General features: G+C 35.6%; 1 protein-coding gene across 1 annotated transcript in view; it reads left to right on the top strand.

Annotated features, from left to right (window-relative positions):
• DYNC2H1 (dynein cytoplasmic 2 heavy chain 1) overlaps nucleotides 1-14580 on the top strand; it is a 180898-nt gene that overhangs the window by 66795 nt on the left and 99523 nt on the right. The window contains exons 58-66 of the mRNA XM_074153785.1: nucleotides 139-262; nucleotides 1040-1161; nucleotides 1859-1945; nucleotides 3529-3655; nucleotides 5394-5535; nucleotides 6092-6201; nucleotides 9180-9278; nucleotides 10501-10624; nucleotides 14001-14164. Coding sequence (XP_074009886.1) covers nucleotides 139-262; nucleotides 1040-1161; nucleotides 1859-1945; nucleotides 3529-3655; nucleotides 5394-5535; nucleotides 6092-6201; nucleotides 9180-9278; nucleotides 10501-10624; nucleotides 14001-14164 — 1099 coding nt within the window. The remainder of the gene's footprint in view (nucleotides 1-138; nucleotides 263-1039; nucleotides 1162-1858; nucleotides 1946-3528; nucleotides 3656-5393; nucleotides 5536-6091; nucleotides 6202-9179; nucleotides 9279-10500; nucleotides 10625-14000; nucleotides 14165-14580) is intronic.

The following is a 14580-nucleotide window of genomic DNA, read 5'->3' as shown; positions in this document are numbered from 1 at the left end:
GAATTTTATTTAAGCTTTAATCTTAAACAGTAATTTAAAATATGAAATACTTTCTATTATATTCATGAATAATATGTTCTTTGGTTTCATAGGTAACATTTGTTTCTGTTTTACTTAGTTATTTAATTCTATTTACAGTTTCTTGGCCAAAAGAGGTGTGAGAGAGGACATAGCAACCTTTGATGCCCGTAATATTCCAAAAGAAATACGAGAGAGTGTTGAAGAACTTCTTTCTAAAAACAGAACATCTTTTGATCCAAAGGTAATTCCTGTTTGCATTACATACAATGAAAAAAGAGAAAAGGAAAAAAAGAGGAAAAAAATACGATTGTCTAATTTCCCAACATAATTTTTAGAATGAACTTAAATTAGAGGAAAAAATAATGAATTCTGCTCACAGAATTTGTCAGTATAAAGAGATGAAAGTGTAGCAGAGATTAGTATGTTGTGTACAGCCGCTAACAGTGAGAATTTTGTTGGTGTGTGAGGAGCTGGTGGGATGAAAAGTCATTACAGGGTCAAGTCCTCAGATATTTTTCTCACTGGTATAGATTAGAACTCAGATCAAGGAATTGTAACTGGCTCCTTCTGGCCTCCTTGTAGCAGTAAGAGTACAGTAAGTAGCAGTAACAGTACACTTAATTAAAAAAAGGCGGACTAATGATGATTATATGTATGGATGATCTTTGAGAATTGCTTTGGCAGTAGCTCTAAAAAGGAATTCCTAAACACTACTTTTGAAAGGAAAGTTTTAGTTCCCTAAGAAGGAACACATTGATAAATTATGCATTAATTTAAAACTTCTTAACTTCAGTGAAGCTTCATAGTTGTAAAGCTACACATTATTTTTTTTACACAGATTGATGGCCTACAATATAATCTCTTAGTAACAATTTAAAAGATTAGTTCAGTAGAGGAGCTGGCTAATTGGCATATTTAAGTTGATAACTCGTAAATCTGCTGCAATTATTTATCCTGTATTTATCTCATCTACATTACACTTCAAGGCCTTTCTTGTAACTGTTACTGATTTTTTCAGAATGCTAAACGAGCCAGTGCTGCAGCTGCTCCTTTAGCGGCTTGGGTGAATGCCAATGTCCAGTATTCCCATGTCCTAGAACGAATTCAGCCTTTGGAAAAAGAAAAGGCTGGTTTGGAAGCGTAAGTTAGACACTCTTACAAAATAAATGTTCTTAATTCCAATGGTGGTGGGTGAAGCTAAAGCTGCCAAGGAGGAATTGAAGTTTATTAAAAACGAAAGATAGAAGAAAGCGTACCTCATCCATAGGTAATAAAAAGTTCATGCTGAGACAGAAAAAGTAAGTGTGCAATATTTTGATTTTCCTGGAATCTATGCCTTGGATAGTTTTTGGCCAGTCACGTTACCTGTCTCAGCTGAAATGTGTCAGGGAGAAATTAACAACCCAGATATGCTTCAAATGTATTCTGCCAGTAAACCCCATGGTATTTTATGAGCTGTGTAGTTCCTCTTTTTTCAGTCATGTACCAAGCATAATCAGTCTCTCCTTTGGCTCAAAAAGATATGACATAGTCTTATGACTATCCATAACCTGAGAAATCTATACTGACTGTTTTGCCAGGTCTTAAAATTCTGTATTGGAAGAATTTTTTCCGATCTTAAAGAATTCATTGGAATGAGGTGTTTGTTTTCCATTTTTAAAGCTACGTGATGAGAAGTAGTCAGAACTTTTATATGTGAAAACAGATTTCTGTTAACATAAATCACAAGAAAGAACTGTGTCTGAACTATCTCTGTGTAAATGACTATCCTTTTACATTTACTCTTTTTTTTTTTCTTTCGATCCGTATTCTTAAAATAAATGTTCAATTTTCGTAGTAATCTCAAGAAAACTGAAGACAGAAAACAGAAGTTAGAAGATCTTCTTAACTCTGTTGGTCAAAAAGTATCAGAGCTGAAAGATAAGTAAGTTTGTTTAGTTTATTTCAAGATATAAATAAAAACATTGATGATTTTACAGTGTTAATAATGAAATTTATCTAACCAAATGTAACTCCTTGCTCTGCAAGATACTTACATCAGAAGTAGCAATAATTAGTCTATCTGTACACTCATTGGAGAGAAATAAATACTGTATATTATACTGTATATTATTATAAATAAATACAGTTCATCTCATCGATCAGATGAAATGCTCTTTAAAAGTACTCGCTTCTCAGTATGGACTGTGTTGGAAGCCTTTAGTGTAGGTGTTGTAGACGTCAAAGATAAGCAGTATGTCGCTCACTTTTTAACTCTAAGGGGACTTCAGTGTCTCCTTAGGACTTTGGAAACAATCCTGTACAAGGCTTCTACTGATCACAGCTTGAATAAAGGCAGTTCTATTTCTTTTAGGATGGCCTACTTCTCTGACAGTTAGCTAGTTAGCTCCTTTTTTCTTAGCATCTCATCAAGTACATGACTCACGTTGCCATAAAAATAGCTACGTGAACCTTTATGCTTTCTCCAAATTCAGTTTAATCCAAGTCTTTTAGTTCGATGTTTCTAGGAAGTATTTAGTATAGGAGATGCTTTGCAACCTGACTATCTGCATATTACTAAAAGTATGTTTTGTAGTCTGCAAAAAAAAAAAAATTGGAGAATTCTTCTCGTCATTCAGCTATATAGTGATGTCTTAGATTAACTAGATACTATAGAATCATAGAATCATAGAATCGTCCAGGTTGGAAGAGACCCTTGGGATCATCGAGTCCAACCATCTACCCTACACTACAAAGTTCTCCCCTATATCATATCCCCCAACACCACATCTAAACATCTCTTAAACACATCCAGGGATGGTGACTCAACCACCTCCCTGGGCAGCCTATTCCAATGCCCGACCACTCTTTCTGTGAAAAAGAGTACTATATACTAAATACTAAGTACTATATACTAAAGTTAAATATATTACTTTAAAAAGTGGATTATTAAATGCATTTAATTAATTTAATATGAATTAAGCTAATTAGATATTAAAAATTGCGAAGTAATTCCTAAACCTTGACTGTTGTTTGTGCCATGTTCTTACTTTTTAGTAGTTTACAAAATACGGTACAGGGCATTGAACTTGGCTTATCTGTGTGAATTAGCAATATTCTCCTTTAAAGGTTTCATAGATTAAATTTATCAAAAAGTTACAAATGTATAGTATGGCATTGAGCCTGCAGCTGTCCTGACTAGGTGCAGAAAAAAACTTAACACAAGCACTTAAATCAGTCAGTCTGTTTAAGGAGAAGAAGGAGTGATTTTCAGACATTATAGTCTATAATGCAAATGTATTATTAAATCTTCCCTGGGCACCTATCTAAACTTTTTTAGTTAAAAGTCTAACAAGGTGATCTGCCAATTAGAAGTAGGAGGTATAAAAAAGAAATGTAGTTGTGTTCTTCATGAACAATAAGGGATAAAGTCATGACAAATTCAGCCAATTAAACTGCTTTGAAAATAGCTGTCCATAAATTTATAATCATTCATGATAGCAATTACAAACTGTAGTTATTTTACAGGTTCCAGAGTAGAACAACAGAAGCAGCAAAACTTGAAGCAGAACTAAGTAAAGCTCAGAAAACATTGAAAGCTGCAGAGGTACTGATAAATCAACTCGATAGGGAACACAAAAGATGGAGCATCCAGGTTAGTGAAAATTTTCATCAATACATCTTGTAGCTGCAAATTTGAAAATACAATTTTTGCACTGTTTGGAGAGTGTGAGTTATTGCCATTCTGTATGTCTCCTAAAAGTACATTTATTTAGTTCCTCATTAGAAATAAAATTCTTCTTTCTGAAACTTCCCTTTACTTCACTGTGCAAGTTACCTATATCACATAGCTACAGAATGTGTAAAAAAAATCCCCAGTATTTAATATAGAACATACAACATTCTTTGACGTTTTTCAATCATAGTAATAATGTTGTTATGATGGCTGAACATCCCAGCAGTTGGACCCTCCAAGTTGAGATACAATCAAAAGGGACAGATTTGGGGAAAGCATTAAACAATTGCAGCCTTAAAACATACCTCCTTTATGGCATTGATGTTGGAAATGGAAATGTAGACCTACCCAAAATGTTGGGTTGCTTTTGAAGTCTTCACTTATGTGTTTGAAACTTTTTTGCTTCCAAAGTAGGGAAAGTGAGCATATTTTATTTGCTCCAATGACATATTTGGGAGAAACTGGCAAGCCTTTGGACACAGAAGGCCTTCTTCAGTCTGAAACAGAAAGGGAAATTTTGAGATGTATACAAGCTGAAAATACCTATCAGCTCCAGAAAGCGATACCAAGCTTTTTTGCGTATCTTAAAATAGGAGAAGTCTTCCAGCTGAGAGACATGGTCCTGTCTCTCCGTTGACACTGAAAAAAGCCAAAACAATTAGTTAGACTAAATGCTTGCATTTTGAAGAAACAGAGTTAGGATTAGATAAATCCTTCTTGTCAGTTTTCCTCTGCAAGTAGCTTTACAGCTATTCCATCTGCTATAGTAAAGATTTGGTATATTTGAACCCCAAAGTTTAAATGCTTCTAAAAGTGATTCCTCACAGTTTTTGCTCTGGTACATTATCCCTCTCTTTAGAAAGTTTAGACTATGTATTAATGGTATGTTATGGACCAAACTGGTAGATAGACTAGTCAGGAACTCATCTCACATTGAGAACGTTAAAAAGCAGTATTCATCTCCCTTTAAAGTAAGAAAGAAGTAATAAAAGGTTGATTTTTTTGTTTGTATATGAGCTTTTTTTAAAAATCAGTTTGATTTAAGTAAAAAAGTGACAGTACTTTCAAACTTTCAAATTATGGCAGTCATATATTATTTTGATACACTGTATTTTTTTCCAAAATACTGGGACATTTCAAAGCAGATGTGATGTGTGCAGATAAATTATTTGAAGATATGTGATAAATGTATCTTATCATGTAAGTCTGCAGTGAATCATGTTTTTAAGTATCATAGATACATGTAATATTTAGTATCTGTGTACATATTCTAAGTGGTACTCACTAGTTGACTGTGACTAGGGTCACATATTTCTTATTTTTCTTATTATAATACTATTTACCCCGTTGCTTATAAGTGACAAGGTGAAATGTTCTTCAAATTAATATATTTTTAGTAGCTAAATTCTCAGAAACATCTGTCCATGCTCTAGCCCGGAGTTAAGCCGAGCTTTTCCCATACTTCCATGTGTGTGTTGCTGTGGATTAGCTGGGTATAGATAACAGTATAGATACCTGAAATTTAAGAAGAGAGACTGTCTCAACTGTATTCTCAATGGCAGGCAAATTTAATTCCGACTTTTTAGTAACTATTGACAAATATTAACATAGTTTTTGTGTGCAATATACCTATATGTTCTGTAATCTTTTTTTTAAGGTGTCAGAGATAGCAGATGAGCTGGCTACATTGCCTAAAAGAGCTCAGTTAGCAGCTGCATTTATTACTTATCTTTCTGCTGCTCCTGAGGATCAGAGGAAAACCAGCTTGGATGAATGGACCAAATCAGCAGGCCTTGAACGTAATTCTGTGTGTGTGTCTGTCTGTGTCTCTGTGTGTGTGAAAGTAATTAAGCTCAATTGAGGAAGTGAGAAATGCCAGTGACTTCTGATGAACAGTCTTAATTGTCTTGGTGTTTCCAAATGAAAAGTGATGATGTTTTCTTACACAATAATTACTTGTATATACAGACAGATTATTTTTCAGAATTACTCTATTAATTATTAAGATTATAAATACTTACAAATTCTTAAGATTTAGCTCCGTAGGCCTTGCTTAAAAAGAAAAGTTTACATGAATGAATGTATTCACATTAACTGTTGTAAATTTGCCAGTGCGTTCTGAATGCTTCTGCTTATTCAGTAATCATTTTTATCTGTGTGCTAATAACACCATTAAATATTTTTATAACATCAGCTAGTTAATAGTAATAAATTCAAGCAATAAAATAATAAATTTAAGGGGAATTAGAGACTTGCACTGCATTAGACAGTCTCCACTGCATATAGAGTGGTAAATGCTTAAAAATTATGCAGACTATAAATACTAGCACAAACTTACACTCTTTCTTTTATCAGAGTTCAATTTACGGCGGTTCCTGTGTACAGAAAGTGAGGAGTTAGTCTGGAAAAGTGAAGGTTTACCTTCAGATGACCTTTCAATAGAAAATGCTCTTGTCATCTTGCAGGTAAATTTGTTTTTTTGTCTTGTCTTAGAAGTATTTAAAATTCTACAAATTTCAGCAACATGTCATGTTTCTGAAATTTTGAACTATTTTATTTCTGTTGTTTTATTAGCACCACAGAACATATACAGAGAAACAAATACTCATGTAATTCTGGGTATTCTGTATCAAAAGAAAAAAAAAACAGATGAAGAAAATACAGGCTTTTCTTTTTCACTTTTTGAATTTTCTTCCACACGTTGAACAGATAAAACCCCGTATCAGTCTATTCAGGCCTAAAGTGTGAATAACCATTAACACCGATACAATCAGTGGACTATTACATCCTATATATGTTCACTTTGACCTATCATTTCTAATACTTTTTTTCTCAGAAAAAGGAACAGGCTATATGCAGATACCTTTGAAAGCATCTAGATTGTGAACCTTCAGTTTTCATCAAAATTAGCTCTGTGATAGGATACAAAATGCCATTCAGTTAAGGCCAGTAGCTAATAATAGTTGAGGAAAGAATGATACTACTGTGCTTCTAATGATGGTTCAGTTTTATCATACAGTTTTATATATATATAATAAGTGTACTCATGCAACTGTACAATTATGTACATAATATTGTAGTTATAATGTAGTCATTTATTAGATCTGCTAGAAAGTAAAGAGTTAATGCCATGAGGAGAATCTCCATTTGCCACAGGTACTTTGCTTGGATGGTTGAGGATTCTCTCAAATCAGTTACAGCCTTTTCTCCAATTTAAATTTATTTTGCTGTATCATCTTGATATTAGATCTAGTTATTCCTTTCACAGTTTGATTAAAAAGCTCTTCAACAAATGCCATTTTGTACCCTTAAAGCTACTTATATGCTATAATAAAATCTTATTTTCAACTTTTTCCTTAGTTGAATACATTGAGCTCTTAAAAATCTCACTGTGCATTAAGACCTTTTTCTAGCTGTCCCTCAGCTCAAATAATTTTCTTTGTGTAGTTTTTTTCAGCATCCTTTTGAAACTGGAATTGGACATGGTATTTTAGCACTGTCATTTACAGTATAGTTCTCAAGCTTTTGTGCGTATCATGTTTTGATGCTTGAATACTGTCTGTGTTTCCCTGTCTTTCAGTTTGAGACCTGTGTAGTCACTCAATTTGGAATAGAAGGACTCAGAATCTAAAAAAACCCCAAAAAGCCCAAACCCTGAAAGTGTTCTTCTATCAGACTGAGCCAGAGAATTGCTGAAAATACATTTTTAAATCCTCAGTGAGTTTGCTGATGATGCATAACTGAGAGGAGTGGCTGATAGACCAAGAGGGTCAGGCTGCTGCCCAGAGGGTCCTTGACAGGCTGGAGAAATGGGCTGACAAGATCTTCATGAAGTTCAAGGGGAATTGCAAAGTTCTGCACCTGGGGAAGAACAACCCAATGTACTAACCTGTGCTGTGGGCCACCAAGCTGCAAAGCAGCTTGGAAAAAAAAGACCTGGGGGTCCTGATGGACAGCGAGGTGTACATGAGCCAGTAATGGGCCCTTGCTGAAAAGAAGGTTAATGGTGTCCTGGGTTGCTTTAGGCAAAGTATTGGCAGCAGGTCAAGGGAGGTGATCCTTCCTCTCTACTCAGCACTGGGGAGAGCACACCTGGAGTCCTGGGTCCCATTGTGTGCTCCTTAGTGCAAGAGAGACATGGACACACTGGAGAGAGTCCAGTGAGAGGCCACAAAAAGGCAATGGAACATCTTTCCTATGAGGAAAGGCTGGGACTGATCAGCCTGGAGAAGAGAGGACCATGGGGCACCTTATCAATGTCTATAAATACTTGAAGGGAGGGTGCAAAGAAGACGGAGCCAGGCTCTTTTCAGTGGTAGCCAGTGACAGGACCAGAGGCAGTGGACACAAACTGAAACACAGGAGGCTCCATCTGAACATCAGGAAACACTTTTTTACTGTGAGGGTGGCTGAGCACTGGCACAGGTTGCCCAGGGAGGTAGTGGAGTCTCCATCCCGGGAGATACTCAAAAGCCATCTAGACACGGTCCTGGGCCATCAGCTAGCTATAGGTGGCCCTGGTAAAGCAGGGGGTTTGGACAAGACTACCTCCAGGAGTCCCTTCCAATCTCAACCATTCTGTGATTCTGTGAAATGTTAAATGCACGTCAACTGTGAATAGATCTCTTTTCACTTGCCCCACTTACTGCCATCTCTGTGGTCACTCTGTGTTGTGATCACTATGTAAGTTCTGAGCACTTACATAATTAGTATATCAGTGGTTAAAATCTCAATATTTAGAAAGCAATGTGTATAGCATAACATATCTTTATATAATATAATAAAATAGTAAAGCTTTGCACGATACTGGTATGGGAACCACACATTGATAAAGTTTTTATTAAAATGAAAACCTGCTGTCTCGTCAGTATACGCGTTACTAAGCAATTATCACCAAAATATTCCACATTGTAGTATTTGCAAGTTTGAGATTTGGATTTGTTGGTGATTATAAGTGAAATGCTATTTGAATCTTTATTCACCTGCAAAGTGCTTATATTCATTGTTCTTTCTAAAATACATTGAGGTCCAAAAACAGAAGTGCTGTACCTTTGCCCACTGCAGGAAGAAAAAGGAAACATAATACCTTTTCTTCTGAGTTTAGAACAGTTGTGAATTACAGAAGCTGTAAATTATACTAATTGAATAGAGACTCCTGTTTTTAAGAGAAGGTTAAGAACTGCCTAACTTTAGCAGGCAAATTTTGGGTTTGGGTGCTCTTTTTTTTAAGGAAGAAATAAAATAAAAGACATAAAATTCCTTCTACTGTTGTTTGTTGTAATTTTGTTAATAGGCTGTTACTGTTTCTTTAAAGAGTTTGTTAATGAAAAAGATTTTAAGATGACTATACCATTAGTTTGGGGACATAAAAAAGGACTCAATTAAATTTTATTTTTAAGCAAAATAGATTTCAGTAAATATATACATTTTTTTTTTCCCCTAGAGTAAAGTTTGTCCATTTTTGATAGACCCCTCTTTCCGGGCTACTGAATGGTTGAAGACACATTTGAAGGAGTCACGTCTGGAAGTTATTAACCAACAGGTGCAGTATTTAATCTTGGCATTACAATTCTTTTCTGCTTGAGCTTGCTCTGTTCCAGTCTTTAGAGACCAGTTTTTAAGGGGTTGTGATAGCGATCACCAAAAATGAGTTATATTCCATGAAGCATATAATTTTTCACACAGTTCTGGGTGACAATGATTCTTACATGGTACTGAAAATTGGTTTACTCGAGAAGGAAATCAGAGTATTTAAAATTAGAGGATCTGGTACTACTTCTACAAGTTTGCCTTTTTGTGCTGCTCTCTCAAAGAATATTGGTATTTCCTGCTGAGAGGGGGATTGTAAAATATTTGTAAACAGGGAAGTCTTTTATATTCTTGGTTGCAGTTCACTGGACTTCAGGAGTACATATACATTTCTTCCCTATGATTTTTGTGTTGTATTAACTACATTGGAAATAGTAGGTTGGATTTCAGTTCCAGATTAAAGTACCTGAGATTGTCTGCATGTCACTATTTACATGGGTGGCAAGGCTTGGCTCAGTTGCACACACATAGACAGGCAACTAGTGCCTTTCAGAAGTCCCTTTTTGAACGCCACCTGGCCTCAAGATACTGCTTCAACAGAATGTAGGTCTTCCACAGATCCCTGCCAGCTCTGTGCAGGCCTTTTAGATGCTCTCTGGTGGTACTAGGTACATATCTTTCGGTAATTCAATGCTTCCCCTGCTAGCTGATTGGCTTGATTGCCTTTTAGGTTCTGTTCTCTGCATTGTCTAAAATCTCCGTTGACCGTAATGGAATCTTAAACACCATGTGCATGTTTAGACACCTACACACAAAAGACTGGATTTAGATATCCTAATACCAATGTGAATCCTGTCGTTAGGTCTTGATTCACTTTTGAGACATAGCTACCTAATAACATTTGAGATGCATTAACTAGCCAGGACTTCCAGGTGTGCCTGACAGATGTGACACAAGACCTATGGTAGACCTGCTGTCCTCTGATGCAGCACTTGGAGAGCTAGGTGTGGTAAACAGGTTGCCTGTGTGTCAGTAGCTGAACAGATCAAACTTATTTAAATTGAACACTTGTGGCTAGATCCTGAAATATTATATGATGCTTGAAATAGAATTTTTCAGTTATACTACTGATTTTTACATTTGGACTCCTCGTATAATGCCATCCTGTTCATTTCAAAGTGTTAATATTTAAAAAAAACCCCATGAATCAAAGGAATTTATTTTTATTTGCCCAGGACACGAACTTCCTAACTGCTCTTGAGCTGGCAGTGAGATTTGGGAAAACACTTATTATCCAGGAAATGGATGGAGTGGAGCCTGTACTTTATCCGTTGCTAAGGAAAGATCTTGTTGCTCAAGGTAAATGACCAAGATCTTTACAAGTGCTTGCTCAAAGCTTTTGTAGGTTAGATCTCTATATATCATATAAAACTCAATTTTACTGAAAACATAAGTATTGTTCAGTTTTTTTCCTTGTTAACATTAACCTGCTGCTAAAACTTCACTGCTTGAAATACGCTGAAGATACGTTCTTGTTTAGTAAGTGGAAAATATTGAAAAGTATTTAAAGATTTTTTTGACTGTAATTAAAGTGTTTTTATCAACTCTTCACAATTTAAACTTTAAGTTAATTTCTAGTGATAATTTCAAACACATATTTTTACTTAGGAACTTGGACCTTAAATAGACCAGAAATCACACAACTGGTTCTGCAGTTAGAATTTTAGAATGTTGGTGTTGCTGTTTCTCTTTCATTTGTCTGAAACTAAAGAGGGCACACAGGTCTGTCCCCGATGTGACTTTGGAATGAGGGAGGTTCATAGAGATAGCAAAATGGTGGAATTTGAAGAAAGGAGTCTCCCTAACTGATAGAATGAAAGGAAAATAAAACCCATTTATATTTTACAGTATCTGTCCTTTGGAGAGAAAATATACCCTATATAACTATATAAAACTGCTTTGGATTTAGTTGCTTTAGAAGGCTTTAGAAGGCTGATATGGAAAACTGTGTTGAAAGTTTAGCAAAGATAAATAGTAATGATATAAGTGTCTCAGTATGAATTATGTTGAATTATGTTGCATATTTTGAAATTATATCAAAAGAACTGAGTGGATTAAAAAAATGCAACAATGTATGTTTTCTGACTTACTGTAATTAAAGTATATTTACATTACCTTTAGTATTTATATTTCTGCCTCAAGTGTTAATTCCTCAGCATGTACCACAGCCTGTGCATGTAATTTACAGTATGAATTTTGGGCACTGAAAATAGCTCAAGACTGCTTTTTGCGGTCGTTTCATCTAATGTTGAGATCCAATAGCGTGTGAGGTAGCAGTAATTCTTTAAATGTAAATACATGGTAAAAATAAATGCAAGTGCTGTAGAGTTCTTTGATACATTTATCTCCTATATTGGAAAGGTCTGTTTGGTGAAAAGAAAATGTTAGTTTAAAACATTCTTCCATTACAGATGTGCTTGCTTGTTTATCCTCGGGAAAAGTTGAGAGCACCACCAAAGTGGTGGCTTCAGGGATCTGCAGGAGGCTTGGCAGAAGATGCAACAAGTCTATACAACTTTTTTTTTCCACTAGCTTCTCCTGAACTTTGGAAAGCAGAGATACAGTATTACAGACAACTGATTTTACTCAATCAAATTAAGAGATGAATAAGTCTGCAGAACTGTGGAGAAAGCAGATGAAATTAAAATGTACTGCTTCCCTGTTGCTATGGGTCCAGTGGAGGGCCACGAAAATGATCAGAGAGCTGGAGCATCTCTCCTATGGAGACGGGCTGGGAGAGTTAGGGTTGTTCAGCCTGGGGAAGAGAAGGCTCCGGGGAGACCTTATAATGGCCTTCCAGTACCTGAAGGGAGCCTACAGGAGAGATGGGGAGGGACTCTTTGTCAAGAAGTGTAGTGATAGGATGAGGGGTAATGGTTTTAAATTGAAAGAGGGGAGATTTAGATTAGATACCAGAAAGAAATTCTTTACTGTGAGGGTGGTGAGACACTAGAAAAGGTTGCCCAGAGAAGTTGTGGATGTCCCATCCCTGGAAGTGTTCAAGGCCAGGCTGATGGGGCTTTGAGCAACCTGCTCTAGTGGAGGTGTCCCTGCCCATGGCAGGGGGGTTGGAACTCGATGATCTTTAATGTCCCTTCCAACTCTAACCATTCTATGATTCTATTATTCAGGGAAATTGCTCATAAGACTTAGGCATCCTCTTTTGCATGTTGATGAGCTGTGTTAATGCTGGGTCTGTGCAAGTCCGAACAAGGGAGCTGTTTTTTGAAAAGGGGGAACGGGTCACTATTTGAGTCTTTTCAGTCACTTCACAAGCAGGCATGAACTCCTTCTCTTTGTCAAAATGTAGAGGTGGGTGTCTGTCTGCATTATTTTTCTTATGATGACTATACATCTTTTCATTACTTGGAATGAAACATTAAGAAAAATGTGAATATATATACTGCAATAAATTTGTCCCTGTACAGCTTCCATTTTCTGTTTGACATTTTTACAGCATAGACCTAAAATTTATTCTGGTCCTTGGCACAGAAGCAAAATTGGTGTGTGATTTTCATCTCTACCAGCGTTTTAGCAAGAGATTTATACTTGGAGCATTTCTGGTCTGCTCCTAGTGCTAAAAATAGAGAAGCACCTGGCTATGTCATCTCAGAAATTTCTCTGGAAAGGAAATTTTCACTTTGAAACTTTTCATCTTATTATTCTGTTCTTCCTTATTTTTTAGTATCGGGAGGTAAAATCTTACTCTAATAAAGTTTCTTACTCTAGTAAGATTGTTTCAGTCTAGTCTTTTTCCACCCTGCTAGAATGGAGACCTGTGGTGGAAGGAGGGTGGTGAGGGGCCATACACGTAGTTTCATTCTGTGACAAGCATATTGAGAAATGTTAAAATATTAGGAATATAAACAGAGATTGAAACCATGACAGCAGAAATTGAATAAATTGTTTCTTTCATACTATAATTATATTAAACATATTTATAATAAGACAAATTTATGGGATATTTCTTAATTTTTCTTTCAATCTAATGACTAGACATTCCAATGCCTTTAGTTTCATAGACTTCCTCTATAACAAATACCATAAAAAGTAATATTTTAATGGAATTACGATTATACAGCAACATCAACCCTCTACAAATAAATGTAACAGATTCAGAGATGAAATCTAATGGTTTTAGGTCACATTCAGAAAATGTTGAAGCATCTTAGTTAGCCAGTATGTAATTACGGCTAATGTGTTTTCACAGAGTGGTATACCTATGTGGAAATGTAAATGAATATGTTTAAATTATGACAGGATTCTTACACGAAAGGGAGATTCTCCAGTGCATCTTGTGTGGTGTTCTGTCTCCTCCTATTCATTGTTTGAAGATTTCAAAGATTCTTTAGTACTACTTTTACTTCAAGTGCATTTTTTGCAATTTATGCTTTTTGTACTGGGTAAGGATAATTAAACTGTCCTGGTGTGTTAAATACTCTCACTGTGTAAGTTTCTTACACTGGTGCTATGTTACTGCATTTTTTTGTCTAACAGTGAAGGGTCAATTATGTTCCTTACATTTTTTAAAATTTATTTTATTTCTGAACAATTTATAAATAGATTTTATAAAATATATTTGCATCTCATAATCCATTAGAGAAATATAATTATTTTCAGATATTTCTAGAATGTTCCAATCAGAGTGAGTATAACACCTAATTATTATTTGCAGGACCCCGTTACGCTATACAAATAGGTGAAAAAATGATAGATTATAATGAAGAGTTCCGTCTTTTTCTATCGACAAGGAACCCAAATCCCTTCATTCCACCTGATGCTGCTTCTATTGTTACGGAGGTAAACTTTACCACAACAGCAAGTGGCTTAAGAGGACAGGTAGGCATTTAGAATAAAAACGATGTATGTATAGCAGACATTCATAGCTACATCAAGCTTCTGGAAGAAGCCCTGTGGTACAGCTTGTATTAATGGTCATGGAGATATTTTCTAGCACACAAATATAAATGGTAAAATTGATGCTAAATCTAAATTTAAATTTTCAAATCTTGTTTTTATGCACTATGGAACCTAGTAGTGAGTCCAGTAGAGAAAATGGAAACGGTCTCCTTGACTTCAATTGCAACAAATTAATTGCTAAGCTTATGTTTTCTGTTCAACATGCATTTATGGTACTGTGGAAACATTTCTGGTATTGCTCTCCAGTGTCCTAGTTAGAGAGTAATGCTTGCATCAAGATACTTTGAGCACAGGAAAAATGAAACCAAAAAGCTGATTTTTTTACTTCCTCCAAA

The sequence above is a fragment of the Numenius arquata genome, chromosome 1 (genome assembly GCF_964106895.1).
Source record: "Numenius arquata chromosome 1, bNumArq3.hap1.1, whole genome shotgun sequence".
In the NCBI taxonomy this organism is placed as follows: domain Eukaryota; kingdom Metazoa; phylum Chordata; class Aves; order Charadriiformes; family Scolopacidae; genus Numenius; species Numenius arquata.
The sequence above is the reverse complement of the archived record's forward strand: the minus strand, read 5'-3'. Positions and strand labels throughout refer to the sequence as shown.